The 19,866-nt window shown below is 36.7% G+C and overlaps 1 protein-coding gene across 1 annotated transcript in view; it reads right to left on the bottom strand.

Moving 5' to 3' along the window:
- ITGA4 (integrin subunit alpha 4) overlaps positions 1-19,866 on the bottom strand; it is an 89,276-nt gene that overhangs the window by 29,812 nt on the left and 39,598 nt on the right. The window contains exons 11-15 of the mRNA XM_053597701.1: positions 17,064-17,158; positions 14,542-14,632; positions 13,906-13,951; positions 13,388-13,542; positions 7,697-7,851 (exon numbers count right to left, since the gene is read on the bottom strand). Coding sequence (XP_053453676.1) covers positions 7,697-7,851; positions 13,388-13,542; positions 13,906-13,951; positions 14,542-14,632; positions 17,064-17,158 — 542 coding nt within the window. The remainder of the gene's footprint in view (positions 1-7,696; positions 7,852-13,387; positions 13,543-13,905; positions 13,952-14,541; positions 14,633-17,063; positions 17,159-19,866) is intronic.

Raw genomic sequence — 19,866 nt, 5'->3', positions numbered from 1 at the left:
CTTGAGAAGGCGGTTCACCACGAGCAGACACAGTCCACCTGCACAGAAACTAGTGTAGATAATCTATGCAATTTTAATTTTTCTTGGTATTAGAATTGTTACTATATTCAGAAGATAATTTGAAGAATTGGTCACAGACTTCTTTCATACTAATAGTTTAAATTCAATGCTCACTTTGACTCCACTTCTAATACGCTCGTTTCAATCTGCAGATTTTTAAGTAAGATTCAATCTTACTTAAAAATTAAAAAAAAAAGATTTAAAAAAATCACTCTTGATGTTAAAGAGAGTCAATTGTTTTCACCCCAGATAGATATATTAACTTAAACCATAATTGAGGTTTCCATTTATGCTCAATGAGCTCCTTGGGGTAGAACCATGACATTGTAATTGGCAGACATCCTGCGGAATAATGTCAGCAGGCCAGGTTTCTATTCACCTAGAGCAGTGATTCTCTCCTAAAGCCGCAATGTATTTTCATTTTTAAAAAGGGATCGCAACCGACAGGTTGAGAACTGCTGACCTAGAGACTTTTCAGGATTGGAATATGGCTTAAACCTTACTGCTTAAAAGCAAATAAAGAACAGATTATTTTCAAAGCTCATCAATCAATAATCCCTAATGGATAAGGGAAAAATATCTATCGTGTAGGTGATTACTGGGCTACTTAAATCTAAGGTAACTTTTGATTAAAAAAATCAATGAAGTAAATTAATAAACAAGAATTAATAAACTACTTCTATGTCTCTATGTAATTATAAACAAAAGGATGTAATTTTTTCTTCTTTTACAAAATTATTGATTTTTGCATATAATGGTTAAAAGCAAGTGGTCTGAAAGTGGAGAACTGGGGCTCAAATCTTGGGTCCATCACTGATCCATGTAACTTTGGTTAAGTCAATACGTCTATTGCTCAGTTATTGTGTCTAAAAATAAGAATATTGGGCCGGGTGCGGTGGAATGCTGTAATCCTAGCATTCCAGGAGGCTGAGGGGGGCTGATTTCTTGAGCACAGGAGTTCGAGACAAGCCTGAGCAAGAGAGAGACCCCGTCTCTACTAAAAATAGAAAAATTAGGCGGGCATTGTGGGCAGGTGCCTGTAGTCCCAGCTGCTCAGAAGGCTGAGGCAACAGAATGCAGGAGTTTGAGGTTGCTGTGAGATAGGCTGATGATACTGCAGCCCAGCATAATAGAGTGAGACTCACTCTCAAAAAAAAAAAAAAGAATATTGAAGATGATGGTGATGATACCTATACCTTATTGTGATTATTACATAGCATAATGCATATATAATACTTAGACATCATCATAGATGCATGTTGTTTTGACATGCTGCTATACAAGCTGACCAAGGAATTGCTGAAGCTGACTTCCTTAGAATAAGAAATTCTGGTGAAGATTTGGAAGAAATAAGAAATTTGGACTATTGCTAACCAATCAACATTAAATAGAAAATGGATTATGTAGAAAGCATTAGACTTCTATCTATTAAATGATATTTAGAAAATGTGCTACATGAGTCAGAGTGCTCAAGGTCTGATTACTTTCCCATTCTAATACACAGACAGGCTTTTTATTAAATTACTTGATAAGTGATCATCTCTAACATGAAATCTTGACTATATAGGAATGTTTCAAATCAAGGCCCAAATCCCAAGTTACCAACTTGTGAAAACGGAACAGCTTGAAGCCCTGAGTATTACAATAGCAAACTTGATTAAATTATTCCCTAGGTGTAGAAGCTAGACAGCCACTGATTGGCCCTCCACATGTCCACTGTTTTAATTCTTCTCAACAAGCTTGCTTTGACCAAATCACATGTTATCTAATTCATACTAATTTTCCATGAGGTCTTCTCTACATCTGGTGTATATTACTTTCATTATCCTAATTAGCTATTAATTATGCTTTTCCCGCAATATATAAAATGTACATGCACTCTTGCAAGAACTGTATTTGACAGATATTCACACTTATTTAACTTTAACAGCTCCACCTAAGGACAAAAGCTGTAATATCAAAAATGTCTTAAAGTGACTAATTAAGTATTGGGGAGGAAAAAAATTAGATTTGCTTAAAATTTTTAATTTGGATAGGCATGTGCTATTTATATTATAAATAATGAAGATTCCATGCCACATTTTTATGGACAATTACATAAAACAGGATGCCCATAAGCATGTAAATTAGTACAATCCAGAATTTACACAAAATCTGCCTTCTTGCTGGACTTTCATGGCAATCTAGATTTCTGGACAATTTGAGAGTTGAGAGCTATAGGCTCAAATCCTTCTAATGTGTTTGTGTACTAAAGGAATTTATTTAAAGGATAGGGCCAAAATATTTATAAAGTAAATCTTACATAAAAAGTGATATTGTACATAAACATTTAAAGATAACTATTCATGGGTCTACGGTGTTTAAGAAGACTCTGAGGATATAAAACTAAAGATTAATACTTGTCACAATCTATATCCCATGAATCCACACTGAGAGTGTGAGGCATGAATATTCTGATATATGAACACACCAGGACAAAGGAAGTAGGGCTACCTAAACTTACACATAAAAGGAGGTGGGAGGCTCTTGCATAGAAATACTCAAAGCAAGAAACATGACCATATTTGTGGTTTTGAAATACTCCTCTGGTACCAATGCTGAGAAAGAGAAGATGAGACCACACCAAAGACTGGTATCTGAACCATCACCAGGTACACCTAGTACATCATCATGTGTACCTAGTAAGCTTCATCCAGGTGGCAGAGAACCATCAAACACCTGCCCTACGACTTCTGAGAAAAGACAATAGCTCCACAACAGAGGCCCTAACCTTTAGACTAATAGAACTCTGGTCTGTTGGTTTTTGGTCTATTTCTCCTATTGAATTCTTTACATAGCACTGAGAATACAGTATCCACAAATTTGTTAAATATTTATTCAGTTGTTGCCTTACATAATGAGTTGTGTTTGCCCCAGGAAGAATACAAGAAGACAAATATGCAAAAGAAAACATCCTAGCTCAAAGACCTCACAACCTAACAAAGAATTAACACGTGTTATAATAATTAATCTACCTCTAGAATATCACATTATCAATATGGCTACATAATTTGCTTGTACTTAGATTTTCAGCAGAAATTCTGCATATAAGGATCAGTCCAGGCAGGGGTCCTCAAACTATGGCCCTCGGGCCACATGAGGCAGTGTGATTGTATTTGTTCCCGTTTTGTTTTTTTACTTCAAAATAAGATATGTGTAGTGTGCATAGGAATTTGTTCATAGTTTGTTTTTTTTTTTCTTTTTAACTATAGTCCATCCCTCCAATGGTCTGAGGGACAGTGAACTGGCCCCCTGTTTAAAAAGTTTGAGGACCCCTGCCTAAGGGCTTACCCGTCTCATAACATCTATGAGATCATTCTAGCTCATTCCCTTTAATTATTAATTCCAATAATCTGCTGATCCCACTGAGAGCTCCCATTCAACTTTTTTCCCTGTCCCTGATTTTCCTGATGTTCTTCCCCCCCTCTTTACCACACTTCAAATTCACAGCCAAAAATGTAACCATTCCCTTGCATACTCCTGCACCTTGCTTGCTTGACTCTCAATAAAGCCACAGCCCTGGTTAATTGTAACTCTCCACCCATTCCCACCTGTAAAACTGAATGTTTTACATCCAAACTCACTTTATGGCCACCAGTGCAAGTCTAGACCCTGACACTGTCTGTAAACCACACTGTACTTCCTTACTCTTCAATTATCCTGGAAGACTAACTCACATCTTCTTGTCACCTCCAAATACCCCTTTCACAATCCCTACCAAAGCTGACAGCTTTGTCCCTTACTTCAGTGAGAATATTAAAGCAATCAGAAAAGGACATCTATGGTCTTCACCATCACTTCCACCCAGCATCAACAAGCACATAGACAGATTAACTATACACCTGACTACCTAGAACCAACCCTTTCACTTGTACGGTTAATCCCACCCCTCTTGCCTTCTCAGGGATTATGTTCCAGCTATTCTCCCTTCACCTACACCACAAGTTTTTCACTCTATTAGAGCATGTCTATAAGCAGAAAAACATAGTGATGTTTATCCTATTGTAGAAAAAGAAAAATCAGAAAAAAATCAATCTCTGCTCTACCCTTTTTGGCTACTGACTCCCAACCCTATTTCTTTGTTGACCTTTGGAGAAAAACTTGTGAAAGAATAACCTAAGCTCTATCTTTAGTTCCTCTTCTTTTCCTCTACTATTCCTCCAGAATACTTTCTTATGATCACAATAGGCTCCACATGGCTAAATCTGATGGTCAGTTGTCAGCCCTCATCTTCTCTGACCCAGCAGTAGCACTGAAAACACAGTCATGTACCTCCCTTCTCTGCTTTACTCACTTCACTTCCAGATGCCACACCCTGCTGTATTTCCTTCCGATTGGTCCTTCCCACCTTCTCAGAGGGCCTCCTCTGCTCTCCAACCTCTTCATGTCATAATGCTCCAGAGTGTAGACATTGGCTCTCTTCTCCTTCTGACCCCAGCCATCTCACATGGCTTTAAAAACCACCCATATCCCAAAGATACATTAAGTTATATTTCCAGTTTTATGCCTCCCCTCAACTCAGATGTGTATATGCCAATGTTTAGTTGATGTTTTCACTTGAAGGTAAAATAGGTCTCACCAGTTTAGCAGGACCACAAATCCTAGAGAAAGATGAACCCTTTTCTGCTCATAAGTTGTTTCTCTTGTAATATTGTCTCAATTGAGGAAAACCACATTCTTCTGATGACTCTAAAGACCTTAGAGTCACCTTGGAGCCTCTCTTTTTCAAATGCCAGATATAACATCTGTCAGCAAATTGTAGAGGATCCATCTCCAACTACTTTTCATCAGGTCTACTGTCACCACCTTTGTTGGAAGCATCTCTCATGTGGGTTACTACAGTAGACCCTTCTCTGTGTGTCAAACACTGCTGCTCTACTGTTTATTCATAACATAGCAGCTAGCATATTCCTCGTTAGATACAAATCACATCATTTTACTTCTTAGACAAAACTGTACAACACATCCCCTATTCTGTCAAAGATAAAGCCACAGGTCCTATATGATCTGGTTCCTTTCCTGCTATTCTCACCTTTGCCAACCCTTTTAGCCATCCTTGCCTTCCCATTGTTCCTTAACAGAATCAGGTACATTCTTGTCTTGAGGGCTTTTGACCTATCTTTTCTATAAGAACTCTCTTCTTATAGACCATAGGCTTTCAAAATATGATTCCTAGGCCAGGAGCATCAGCAACTCCTGAGAACTTCATAGGGCTCACTGCAGACCTACTGAATCAGGAATTGTGAATGTGGCCCAGTAATTTACGTTTTAAGAACCCCTACAGGTGTTACTATTACACACTAAGGTGAGAACCACCATCCTAGATACCTACATGGATCTCTTCTTCGCCCTTCAAGTCTTTGCTTCCATATTACTTTCTGAACAAAGCCTTCTCTGAGAACCCTATTTAAAATCACAGCCCCACTCTTTCCCTGGCATTCCACACTATTCTGTACACTGTTCTCCTTTTTCCATCGCCTGTATTTTTTAAAATTCTAAAATTCAGATTCATATCATATTATTGTCTCCCTCTACTAGATTATAAGCACCATCTCTTATACACTGGTGTACGAAAGTGTCTCAAACAGAATGTGACACAATATAGGTACTCAATAAGAATCTGTTGAATTAACTGAGTGAATGGATAAGTGGAGCTTAACTGGTATGGTAGTTGTGGACAAGGACACAAGTGAAGCATGCCCAGCTGGCAGGCAGGGAGTTGTCTGACAGTTGGAGGTTATGGGCCTGAGGACGTAATTAACAGGTGCCACCTACTTCACTGTAAGAGGTGGAGAGATATGACACATACGTGTATTAACACTCCTGCTACTGACCATGTTTTATGGAATGTGGGAACCATCCAGGCATCCTGATCACTGTGCTACTTCTTTTCTACAATTATTAGGAAGATGGAAGACTTCGGACCACTGCCCCATGCTTTCCAACTATAGAAGGATAGCAGTGTTAACGTTTCCAGATGCTTTGGGCTCCCATCTAGATGGAAGTGGCCCCAGGCTTTCCTAAGTAACTGCTTAAGCTCGAGCTCCATGAATAACAGAATCTAAGGTTGGGGCAGCTGCATCTGCCTTTCTTTCATCCTTCCTGGGTTTGTTGCAAATGAGAGGGTTGGAATAACCTTTTGCCTTTCTATATGAGTTTCAAACGAAAGCAAGGTAACTTAGGAAGGGGAAACAGATATTAGAGGAAGCAATCATTTTTCTAGGTCCTGGCTCTACACTAATCTCACCACAAAGTATTATTATTTAACATTGTCAATATGGCCCAAAGTCAATGGCTGCCTCCTGATACCACCTGAACCATGGTAATGCTAGAAGCATATATGCAACAAAACACAGAAACCTCAGCTAAACCGTAATTTCTGCTACAAACTTTTTCCAAAAATGGTGTGTAATTTTGGTGATCTCTTATTCATAGAAACAGTGCCAAAAACATAGGACTAAATAAACCAGATCAATTTGCTGCCACTTTTACAAATTTAACACATTGTGCTTCTTTGTGAATGTCTAATACTGGCCCTTTTATTGCCTTTAAAATTGTGAGTGGTCTCAATATTTGTCTCTAAAATTAATGTAAGTAAAACCACATCTATAAAGGATAAAAAAAAGAACCTCTTTAATTCCTACTATATAAATGATGGTTACATTAATATTCTATCCTTCTGGCTCTGAACCAACTAACAGCTTTATTCTAGTACAACAATAAAAAACTGTTAAGGGAAATGAGGAAATAGCATGGGGATTATTGCTCTTAGCATTGAACAGTGTATTGGAGTCTTGATGCTTGCTTGCATTCACTTGGAATAAGTATCTAAGGGAAAATTAAGTTCTAAGCTGAGGCTATTATTTGAAATCCCAGAAAGGGCTCCTGGGAATAGTTTGGCTTTTTTTGACAACAGATTTTCTGATGAAGTACACCATTCCCTAATGAAAAAGACCTGGCACCGCTTCATATGATAAATTTGACCAATGCAAGAGGCATGATGATCAGTTTGGGAATGAGTGTTTTAATAAAAGAAACATGAAATCGGCTGTGCTTTGGCAGGACATACCCCAAACCATCACGAGAGCTGTCGTCCTGGCCCACAGATGATCCCCACCATGCTACAACTGTGCAAGTTCCCACTGACATCACTGACAAAGCTGGCGTGGAGACAAAGACACAATCCAAAAGCAGTCATGTTGAATTCTGCTTCACTGGAGTCGTATGAAAAACAAACCAACTTCCCCGCTCCCCTCCACTTGGCCCCTAAAACGATCATGGAATAAATCCGAGGTTCAGCAGAACTACTCAGGATGCTTATTTCTGGGAAAGTGCATAAGAAATAGCAAGTGTAGAAAGGAAAAAGGCAAATCTTTAAAACCAATAATGAGGTCAAATGTAAAAAAAAGACATAAAAAGTGAACTTTAAACTATTTAGGCTGGGAATATCTAATGCTGGACCAACCAGGGCATAGTTTAGGAGGGGATAACACTTGTTTTTAACTACCTTTTATAAAAAGATGCCAATCCAATAGGTATTACTATATTGACAATATTGAAGTTTACATATTCATTAATAACAATTAGTTGACATTACCCGCATAAATGCTTGATGTGTTGTACATTTAGTTACTCTGCTTGATACTTTTATTCTTCCAGTAATTATGTCAGAAGTTCCATTAGAAGAAAAATAAAATCTTGATGGAGACTCTGCTTTTCTGCTCACATCCAAACTCATGTTATAAAACAAAACTGTAAAAATGTAGAGAGATTTGTAATAATGTAAGTAATTATCTAAATGCATTTATTTTATTATTTTTCAAGTGGCAACAGTCAAGGTTATATAGAGTACTGAAAATATCTTAACTTCTCTCTATTAAATGACTTTATAAAAACCAACCTGAAATATAAAAGAGGAAAGAATTAAAAATAAAAATGTCAAAGTCAGCAGAGGAAAAGAAATAATAAAGCTCAAACCAGAACTAAATGAAATGAAAACAAACAAAAAAAAATCAAAGGAATCAATGAAACAAAAAGTCAATTCTTCGAAAAGATAAACAAAAGTGATAGACTACTAGTCAGCTTTAACAGAAATAAAAGAGAAAGGATTCAAATACCTCAATCGGAAATAAGAAAAGAGACATTACAACTAATACCATAGAAATACAAAAGATAATCCATGAATACTATGAAAATCTCTACATTCACAAAATAGAAAATGTTAATGAATAGATAAATTCCTGGAAATACACAAACCCCCAAGCCTGAATCAGGAAGAGACCAATGATGAGCAGTGAGTTAGAAGCAATAATAAATAATTCGCCCACTCCAAATTCTACCAGACCTACAAAGAACTTGTACCTATCCTACAAAGATTCTTCTGTAACATTGAAATAAGGGAAATCCTTCCTAGCTCATTCTGTGAAGCTAGCACCACCTTGATAACAAAGTCAGGAAAGGACACAAAAACAAAAAAAGAAAACTACAGACCAATATCCATTATAAATATACATGCAAAAATCCTCAACAAAATACTAACAAACTAAATTCAACAGCACATCAAAAAGATAATTCACCATGATCAAGTGGGTTTTATCTCAGGGATACAAGAATGGTTCAACTTATGCAAATCAATAAACATGGTTCACCACATAAGCAGAAGTAAAAAGAAAGATCCTATAATCGTCTCAATAGCTACAGAAAAAACATTCAATAGAATCCGGCACATTTTCATGATAAAAACTCATGCCACTCAACAGAGTAGGAAAAGAGGGTGCATACCTCAAAATATTACAACTCATATATGACAAACCCATAGCCAACATCATACTGAATGGGATAAAATTGAAAGTATTGCTCCTAAGATCTGCAAGAAGACAACAGTGCCACTGTCACTAATTTTATTCAGAATAGTGCTAGAAGTCCTAGCAGAGCAATCAGGTATGAGAAAGAAATAAATAAAGGGTATCCAAATTGGGAAGGAAGAGGTCAAACTTTTCTTTTCACTAATGATATGATCTTGTATCTAGGAAATGGTAGAGACTCCAGCAAAAGACTACTGAAATCAATAAATAAATTCAGCAAAGTTTTAGCTTACAAAATCAACGTGTATAAATCAGTAGCACTTCTTTATATTATTAACAGTTAAGCTGAGAGTCAAGTCAAGGATTCAATACCATTCACAATAGCTACAAAGAAAATAAAATACTTGGGAAACATACTTAACCAAGGTGGTAAAAGATCTCGACAAGGAGAACTACAAAACACTAATGAAAGAAATCACAGATGACAAAAACAAATAGAAAAACATCCTATGTGCATGGATTGGTAGAATCAACATTGTTAAGATGTCCACACTGTCGTAAGGAATTTAAAGATTCAATGCAATACTCATTAAAATACCAATGACATATTTCACAGATCTAGAAAAAATAATTGCAAGGTTTATTTGGAACCAAATAAGGGCCCAGATAGCCAATACAACCTAAAGCAAAAAGAAAAAACTTAGAAGCATTACATTACCAGACTTCAAATTATACTACAAGGCTATAGTACCCAAATTAGCACGGTATGGTACAGGTAGAGATATGAACCAATGGAACAGACTAGAAAATCCAGAAACAGAACCATCCACTTCTAACTAACTGATCTTCAATAAAGCAGACAACAACCTACACTGAGGAAAGGAAGCCCTATTCAACAAATGCTGGGAAGCTGCATATCCACAGGCAGAAGAATGAAACAGGACTTCTCTCTTGCCATATGTGAAAATTAATTCAAAATGGATAAAATATTTAAATGTAAGGCATGAAACCATAGGATTCCAGAAGAAAACATAGGAAAACGAGGTGCATACATCTACTATGGAGTACTACTCAGCCATAAGAAGAAATAATGTCTTTTGCAGCAAGAACTGGAGATCATTAGTATCTGAGGAATGGAAAAAAACAAAAACACATACACTCTAATAATTGGGAGCTAATCAGTAACACAAAAAGATATAAAGGTCATTGGAACTTAGAAAGTGCAGAGGGGTCAAACTTACTTATCAGGTGCAGTGACTTGACTACTATTTGGGTGATGTGCACACTACAGCCCCAGTTTAAGTATTATGCAAGGTGTTCATGGAACAAAAACATTTGTACCCCCTTATATATTAAAATTAAAAAAAAAATAAATGTTCTACACAAATATCCCTGGTATTAAGGAAGGAAAAAAACAGGATGAAGTGCAGGGCTATAAAACATTTTGAAAATTGTTCAAAAATTGTTCCAAATTATTAAACATAACAATAACATAATTAAATAATATATATAAATATATATAAATGAAAAATTTTCAAATATAGAAGGTTTATAAACATCTCTCTGGGTTTCTTATTAACATTATTATCATCTTTATTTCCTATATATAAACTACCATATAAAAATTGTTACTACTAATAAAAACCTTACATTTCAGATTTCTTTGGAGTCTTTTTTGTCCTTAGAACACGTGACTGAGGAAGCAGAGGCAGAGTACTGTGCTCAAATATCACTTCAAATAATTCTATCTTGTGTTGTTACCTGACTAAGTTTATATGTAGTTAGGTTTATTTATTTCTGATTTAAGGGCTTGCTATTTTTCTTTTAATTTTCTTTTGTATAAAGTGACCATAAGGTTCAGAAGTCAAATATATAGATATATAGATACAGTGTGTGTATTTTACTCAAGAATGTCTTCTGGGTGGTACCTGTGGCTCAAGGAGTAGGGCGGTGCCGGCCCCATGTCCAGGATAGGTGGGTTCAAGCCCAACCCTGGCCAAAACTGCAAAAAAAAAAAAAAAAAAAAAAAAAAAAGAATGTCTTCTTTGCAGTCCTATCCTCTGATTATTTTCCTTCCTCTCACTTTTTATTGGCTTCTAATTCTATCTTCCAACTGTTAATTTGTACAACAATAAAAAAATATATATAGACAATCTCTCAATAACTATCCTGGCAGTTTGACGTGGTTTATTTCAAATCTGACATAATAGATGTTTACCTGCTACAGATGATTTTCAAGTTAAAAAAAAAAAAGGAAAATGTAAAAAGCAATCAAAAAAATTCCAAGCCAGTTTATACCAATCTAAATGAGTTTGATGAATTTGTTGCAAAGCAAGCTAAATCTAATACTCTGCTGAGGTATCACTCATTGTTTAGGAATAACAATTCATTAGTTATAGTTTAAAGAAAGCATTTATACAATTCCCGAAGTGTTCATTTATATTTTAGGAGTAACTTATACTTCTAGAAGAATGTGACCTACTTATTTCAAGAAAATGTAAGTATAAAACCTATGTTACTATTACACATTTCAAATACATCTTTCAATCATCCTTTGTTTAGAAAACAAAAAAGCCCAATCCAATTGACTTTAAAATTATAATAACTGAGAGAGAGAGAAAGCTACAATTGAAATAGCCGTCTACAAATTCATCACCCTGAGTTCAGACAAAAAGTAAATGAAAAAGGGGTGAATAAAAATCCATTCACAGGAAGAGGCAAAATGTCCTGTTTTTATTAAACATGCTTACCATGAGAATTATTTCTCCCAAGGAGTCATTTTATGACAATTATAAAGTGTGTTTCTGTAACAACACTGTGGTTATTTATGAGTTTCATATATTTGTCTCCAACCATCTAAAAAACTAACTCATCACAATAAAATTGTTAGTATAGGAAACCCTGATTTTACATAAAGGGAAAGAGCCCCCTGTATTCAACATGTATCTTTCAGATAATCCATCAGCTTGTCTGTGTTAACGTATAATTCACTGTCAGATTAGACTTTTTAAACTGTCCCTTCTCCAATCAGTAACCAGATGAAAGCTTGCCCACTCCCTTATGACTGCAGCTGAGCCAGGACTTTCCCACTATTAAAAATGAGTCTTTTCTAGAGTACAGCTACCAGCCTCATTCTGTACATTTCATTATAAGCTAATTCAGATTTATAACTCTATTACATACTCATGGATTGATTCAATACATATTTGCCTCCCTTCATGATGTTTAGATGACAGGTGCCTCAAGGTCGTGAGTATAATCAACTCTTGATAGGTCTTGGGGAGATAATAAAGATTGTGAATTATTAATGTTCAAATGATAACCCCAGGTATGCTTTTCTATGACTATGGGTTGGTTTCACTCTAATATTGGCTCAAATATAACATACTTAGGAAGATTAATCTACTAGCAAAAATGTAATACTTATAAATTCACAAATATGTGATTTGGAAATGACAATTTGGAAAGAGCTGTATCCATGCTTCTATCTCCAGAGAAGATAATTGAGAATTGTCTACATATAGGGAAATAGGTGGGCATGGTTCTCAGGAACTAATCATCACAGGAAATTATTAAGAGATATATATATATATATATATATATATATATATATATATATATGTATAGAAATTAGAATCAGGGCTCGGCGCTTGTAGCTCAAGTGGCTAAGGCAACAGCCACATACACCAGAGCTGGTGGGTTCGAATCCAGCCCAGCCCCGCCAAACAACAATGACAACTCCAACCAAAAAAATAGCTGGGCATCGTGGTGGGTGCCTGTAGTCCCAGCTACTTGGGAGGCTGAGGCAGGAGAATCACTTAAGCCCAAGAGTTGGATGTTGTGGGTGGTGCCTATAACTAAAAGGAGTAGGGCACCAGCCCCCCAAACCAGAGTGGTGGGTTCAAATCCAGCCCTGGCCAAAAACTGCAAAAAAAAACCAGAGTTGGAGGTTGCTGTGAGCTGTGATGCCATGGCACTCTACCCAGGGCAACAGCTTGAGACTCTGTCTCAAAAAAAAAAAAAAAAAAAAAAAGAAAGAAAGAAATTAGAATCAGGTCTAGATGCCAGATATGTTTATATAATTGTTGATAAAGGACAGAATGTAAAGAAAAAGATCTCCCTCCTAGGCCTTGTGACTTCAGCCAGCTCCAGTCTTTGAAAAGCTCAGTAAAACAGAGGAGCTGAGCTGATGTTCTTTCTATTCTAAAGATATTTCACAGATCAAGTTTAGTTATTTCACCTTCAACTAATGTAGCATGTAATAGTCTTTCCTCAGCTTCTCGCCATAGTATCTGAACAACTACAGGCTTCTGATATGCCCTTCTCCTTGATTAGAACAACTCAAGAATTGGGAAGATGGGGAAGAAAAGTACATGTCAGGTGGCTACTCCACCCCCTCCAAAGACGACCCCCACAGTGAGAAGTCAAAAGAAGACAGTGAGGTGCACGTTCTAACAGGTTTTCATTCTGTGGGGCACACTTACCAATGTAACCTGGAACTTCTTTGCCCTTATATGAGAAACAAAGGGTTAGATCCATGCACACAGAAGGCAATCCATTCTCAACACAGTCAAATTTTGTTCTATTTACTGACTCAGTGTGGTTTAAAGAGGCTTCAACAATCACTACTGGTCTTGTCCTAAGAAGGAAATAAAATTAGCAATATTCATTGCAGAATTATTTTTCCTTAGACATATGTATGTGTTTTGTCAGTTCACATTAACCCCATAATTTCAGCAATCTTCCTTATTAATAGTAGGTGTGCACATATTCAATTACACAAAGCAAAATAAATTTTAATTTAGATGTCTAAAAACATTGACTTTGATGATTTGTTTAATAATATCATTGTAAGGTGAGGAAAATGCTCTACAGTCCAATAATTAAACTGCAGAATACCAAAACGATGTTACAAGCTCACTACCGCTAATTTTCAACACTGCCTCGCATCACTTACATTTAAGCCCAATTGTCATTAGGTAGTGAGATGTATTAAGCTTACCTTAGCAACACAGCAGAATTAGACCGAAAAGCTCCAACGGCTACATCTGGAGGATGAAAAACAAAAACACAGATTAATGATCATCACTAAAGAGAATTACTTTTCAGCTGTAAATACTTAACTACATATCACCTTTTGACTATATCAAAATGTAACTTATAGAAAATTAATTGGAAAATACATGCTAACATTTTTAAATTCATTCCACGTTTGTCTGAATCTACTCATTTACAAGAACAATTTATCCCTTTGTAAACTTTATGATGTAAGTTTATGACATAATGACAGATGTACTAAAACAAAATTTTTTGATTTTTGGGCTGAAAACATTTAACCAGAGATTTACCTTTGAAATAAAAAAAGATTTTTCTTTCTTTTCATTATCATATGTTTGATCAATTTTTGTGAGTACCTCTCAGTTTTTTAAGAATAAAGAATATAACGTTAAATGGCGGTGGAAAGCTGAGGAATTACTTGATAATTTTTGGCCTATCCTTGAATTCAAGAGAGCTTCAAAACTGCAGGGAAGATGATTCTCAGTAAATCGAAGTCTTCCATAGCCGCACACACCACCATGAAGCAGCATTGCAGCAGACCTTACTTCAATTTATTAAATATGATAAATTTCATACTCACCTATATATCCATTGTTATCTGCATCAATATGTCCTGATATCGACTGTCCAAACATACTTAATGATTTGCTAATTTGAAGTCCTTCGATTCTCTGAAAAATAGGTAAGTTAAGTGGGAAGCAGATTTTGAGTACCTGATATCCCAGAAAAGCAATGGGTTAGAGCTCAGTAATGATCATGTCCTAAAACATTAACTAACAAAATGTATTTTAGTTGGGTCTTATACTTCTAAGGGAGACAAAATGTTTCAGTTTTAAATGGGCAGTTGACAGCTATTTTGTGACTTACAAAAATTACTTTCTTGACTTTGTGGGCAAAGGGAAAATTACGAAGTACAGATTTTCTAAAACAGTCTTGGATCCCTCTGCTTGAGTCATTTTTCATAATAACATAACTAAACAAGAAAATTGGAAAGTAAGGAATCTATGACCACTTAGGGAACCTGCTACTCAGGTTTATGATAAAAGACAACTTTTTTTTTTTTTTTTCAGAATCTCCCTCTGTCACTTGGGCTATAAGGCTAGAGTACAGTAACATCATCATAGCTCAACTGCAACCTCCAACTCCTGGGTTTAGGTGATCCTCCTGCTTCAGCCTCCCAAGTAGCTGGAACTTCAGATGTGGACGACCACACCCAGCTAATTTTTGTAGAGACAAGATCTTGCTCTTGCTCAGGGTGGTTTTGAACTTCTAACCTCCACTGAGCCTCCCAGAGTGCTAGAATTATAAGCATGAGCCACCCCTTCCAGCTGAAAGCCAGTTTTTTTTTAACAAGAACAACTTGAGTTAGTTATGTGCTTCCCATTCTCTGTGCCCAATTTCATATTCAGTATTGATATATTAATATCAGGTGGCTATCTATATAGAAAATCAGTATTTTTTATTAGACAAGTACATATACTTCATGTCAAATACAGATAACCACTTGCCATTCTTGCTTAATCAAAAATAATAGTATTAACTAATATATCCATTAAAATATTACTGGAAAAACTTTCTCCTCGGCATATGAATGTAGTTTCTCTATGCACTGAAATGTCCTGAGTTTTCAACATATAAAAGTGAAGTGAGAAGTAAGTCATGGAAAACCTTATTAAAGTGCTATCATCTTACTACAACACCCTTAATATTTACACACAGATTTCATATGTGTGTTGAATCTGTGTAATCTTTATGAAATATGGGGCTTTAGCCACAAGGCAAGATGCAGTTAATTGAATCTGAATGGGCAGATTTGGTATAGCGTGGATATTACCTCAGAACACAAATTCAACAAAATACAAAAAGAAATCTTTAATTAGCTAAAGACAAGCTGCAATGAGAATAACTAAGACCCTTGTTTATGAGGAAAAAAGTGGTTTTAAGAGTTATTTAACTGTTAAAAATAACACCATATACTACTCTTATAAGAAAATGGTAAAACAGCAAATGAAGAAAACGTTAAATATGTGAAACAGAACATTAAGAAAAATAAATCCAGCTGGGCATAATGTCTGTAATCATCGCGCTTTGGGAGGCCAAGATAGGGGGAGGGATTGCTTCAGGTCTGGAGTTTGAGACTGGCCTGGGCAATAAAGAGAGACCCCATCTTTATAAAAAGTTTTAAAAAATTGGAGTGTGAGACCAGCCTGAGAAAGACTGAGACCCTAACTCTACTAAAAACAGAAAAACTAGCTAGGCATGGTGGTGCATGCCTGTAGTCTCAGATACTCAGGAGGTTGAGGCAAGAGGATCCCTTGGACCCAGGAGTTTGAGGTTGCTGTGAGCTACAGTGATGCCATGGTACTCTACCAAGGGCAACAGAGTGAGACTTGGATTCAAGAAAAAGAAAAAAAGAAGTAAAAATGTTGGCCAGGTGTGGTGGCTCACATCCATAATTCCAACACTCTGGGAGGCCAAGACGGGTGGATTGCTTGGGCTCAGAAGTTCCAGACCAGCCTGAGCAAAAGTGAGACCCTATCTTTAAAAATAGGTGGGTGTTGTGGCAGGCACCTATAGTCCTAGCTAGCCAGGAGGTGGAGGTAAGAGTACTTGAGTGCAAGAGTTTGAGATTGCTGTGAGCTCTGATGCCATGGCACTCCACTGAGAACAACTGAGTTAGACTGTCTCAAAAAAAAAAAGAAAAAGAAAAGATTTTGAGATTTCTTTGAGCTGGGATGAGGCCATGGTTTTCTAGCTCAGCAACAGACCAGACTATCTCAAAATAAAAACAAAAGCAAACAAATAGCTAGGGGCAATGGCACATGCCTATAGTTTCAGCTTCAGCTGCTTGTGATGGTGAGGCAGAAAGATGGTTTGAGCCCAGGAGTTCAAGGCTGCAATACGCTATGATCCTTCCACTGCTTTCTATCCTGGGCAACAGAGCAAGATTCTGTCTTAATTAAATAAAAAAAAAAAGAAAGAAAAGAAAAGAAAGAAAGAAAGACAGAAAGAATTCCATAAGAGGAAGACCACATACTATCCTAGAAATTTTAAGGATGCTTTATCATCAATGCTTCTTTTGGAAACAGAATGCTCTTTTACCTGTGAGAAAGTTGATGAGATTCCATCTACACGGCCATTGTAGATATAAATAGCACCTTGCAAGTTGTCTTCTTGTGGAGCTCCAATTGCAACATCTATTTAAGGATTTAAATAGTGAAAAAATAAAAATTGTTGATACAACAAATTTCATGATCCTCAATTCATATTACCTAATACTGTATACGAAACCCTCTTACTAAAAAAGAAAACTGTTACCAGACAGAAAAAAATACCATCATCATCATGTACAAGAGTGTACACGGAGGAAGGCAGAGTGACTGGGTCTGGGAGGCACTCTGACAGAATGTGACCGTGTGGGCTCTTAGCCAGGCTGCTGGGCTCTGCCCCTGCTCTGCTGCTGTGCACAGCTATGAGACTCCAAGCCCATTTCTTAATCTCTGTTTTGGTTCCTTACCTCTACACTGGAATCGTAACTCAATCTACCCTCAGCATTAAAAGACACGACTCATGTAAAGTGCTTAGAGTAGTACCTGGCATGTAATAAATTTATGTGGCTCAGCGGGTAGGGCGCCAGCCCCATATGCCGAGGGTGACGGGTTCAAACCCGGCCCCGGCCAAAACTGCAACAAAAAAATAGCCGGGCGTTGTGGCGGGCGCCTGTAGTCCCAGCTACTCGGGAGGCTGAGGCAAGAGAATCGCGTAAGCCCAAGAGTTAGAGGTTGCTGTGAGCCGTGTGACGCCACGGCACTCTACCGAGGGTGGTACGGTGAGACTCTGTCTCTACAAAAAAAAAAAAAAAAAAAAAAAAAAATATATAATTTATGAATATCATAATCACAAGAATCTTTTTATTCTTTTTATTATTTTAAGATACAGGCTTTATTTGCAAAATGATTTCTAAATTGATTACCATTCCAGTGAAAGTGATTAAGGTGTCTGTTAAGGATATCTGTATATATCCCACACGCATGATTTTAGAAATGAGATTTGCTCTATACAATAGTGATTGTACCACTTTTATGATTTGGGATGCACATCAGATGATATCAAGAGGAAAAAAATACTTGATCAACTGATATGAGAAAACCTGAGTAAACAGAACCTATGAAAGACATGGTGGCTTAAGTGCTATCAATATACAGCATGAAGAAGAAAAATAATATTCCATGGCTACAAGAGCATGTCACTATGTCACCAACTATTTCTGTTACTTAGGTATATTTATATATTTATTTATATGCAATGCTCTTTATACTATAATGGAAACCTAAAGTACAGAAGGTTTGTTTTAATATTACCTGTTACTACCAAATCTAAATTCTTTTTAACAACTATAGGGGTAATATTTGACTGCCATTTCGGTGGCAATATAAATATCTTTGATATATAACTATACTGAAGGCCATACAATTTGAAAAATCCAAAAGCCTTTCTATTTTCATTTAAAAAGAAATGGTAAATGCCTATACTTACTTTGTTTAGACATACTAAGTCTAGCTTCTCTTGACTTGTGCAAACTATTTTATACTTCCATATACAAATTCACCCAGTCATTCATTGGGAAAATATTGAGCACTAATCATCTCCCGGGCATTTTTCAGAAGCTGGCAATCAGGGGAGAACCACAAAAAGGAACTCATAGTCTAGTAGGGGAGGAAGAGCATTAAAAATAGAGCAACACAGAATGCAAGGAGGAAGTGGTAGAGATTGGTGAAAGTCACTCATAGACGATGATGCCCCAAAGGAGACTGTAGTGTTAAAAGCTCATAGGCAGGTGAAGAAAAGGGGGAATGCAGTTTAGACAGAGGGAAAAGCCTGTGCAAAACTGGGGGTGGGGGGAGGGCAGCATGGCCCACACCAAGAATGGCAGTAGTGAGGGATGACAGAGGGCAGATTTGTGTAGAATAGAGGAGGAAGAGCGTGAAGAAAGGGAAAGAGAGGAGAAGGAGGTGAAGGGAGGGTACGAGAGAAGTGTCTCAGAGCCCCTGCAGAAAGACAGTGAGCAGTTTCCATAATCAAAGGGGTTTCTACCTCCACTATTGTGGCTGAGTCCCTAGTCACTAGAATTCTATACCTGGATTATTGATAGTAACACATGAAAAGAATAACATACTTGGGTGACGAAGTGGTTGATAGGCACAAATTCTTACTAGTGTTGATAGCACTAGTGGTCTAAATTAAGGTACGCATCTTGAAACAATACAGAGCCTTTGCGTAAAGCAAATCTAGACCAATTTTTTTCCATATGGTAGATGTCTGGGTATCGTACATATCAAGCCAAACTCTTACTTCGTAGGATTATACATAGGCAGCCCACGTTATACAAATGAGGACAATATATTTGAAGTATAATATATATAATAATGAAACCTATGCAACCCAATTTGGGACACAATATATACAACAAACACATATTTGACAACTGTTTTTACTTTTTGCCTGAACTTGTTTCATTCTGTTAGTCTGAATCATAATAATTATCATTAGCATAATCGTAATCTTAACATCAGCCAACACTTAAATAATATTTATAATGCAGGCACTGCGCTAGGGACTACATGCATATTCATCTGTATAATTCTAACAACCATAGCAAATAAATACTTTTTCATCCACATTTTACAGATGAGGAAACTGAAGCACAGAGTGTAACTTCTTGCTCAAGGTGACAGCTGGGATCCGAACCCTGCAGGTTGGCTCCAGAGCCCATGCTGTCACCACATTTTATAAAATCATTAACAGAGGCTATACCCAAAGTGCTCCTCTTAGTACCTCCTCCTCTTCGGTGTCAGAGAAGTGCTCATTTAATGATTTTATATCAATGTTTATTTCAGGAGTACAT

This window comes from Nycticebus coucang, chromosome 7 (assembly GCF_027406575.1).
Source record: "Nycticebus coucang isolate mNycCou1 chromosome 7, mNycCou1.pri, whole genome shotgun sequence".
NCBI lineage: Eukaryota > Metazoa > Chordata > Mammalia > Primates > Lorisidae > Nycticebus > Nycticebus coucang.
The sequence above is the reverse complement of the archived record's forward strand: the minus strand, read 5'-3'. Positions and strand labels throughout refer to the sequence as shown.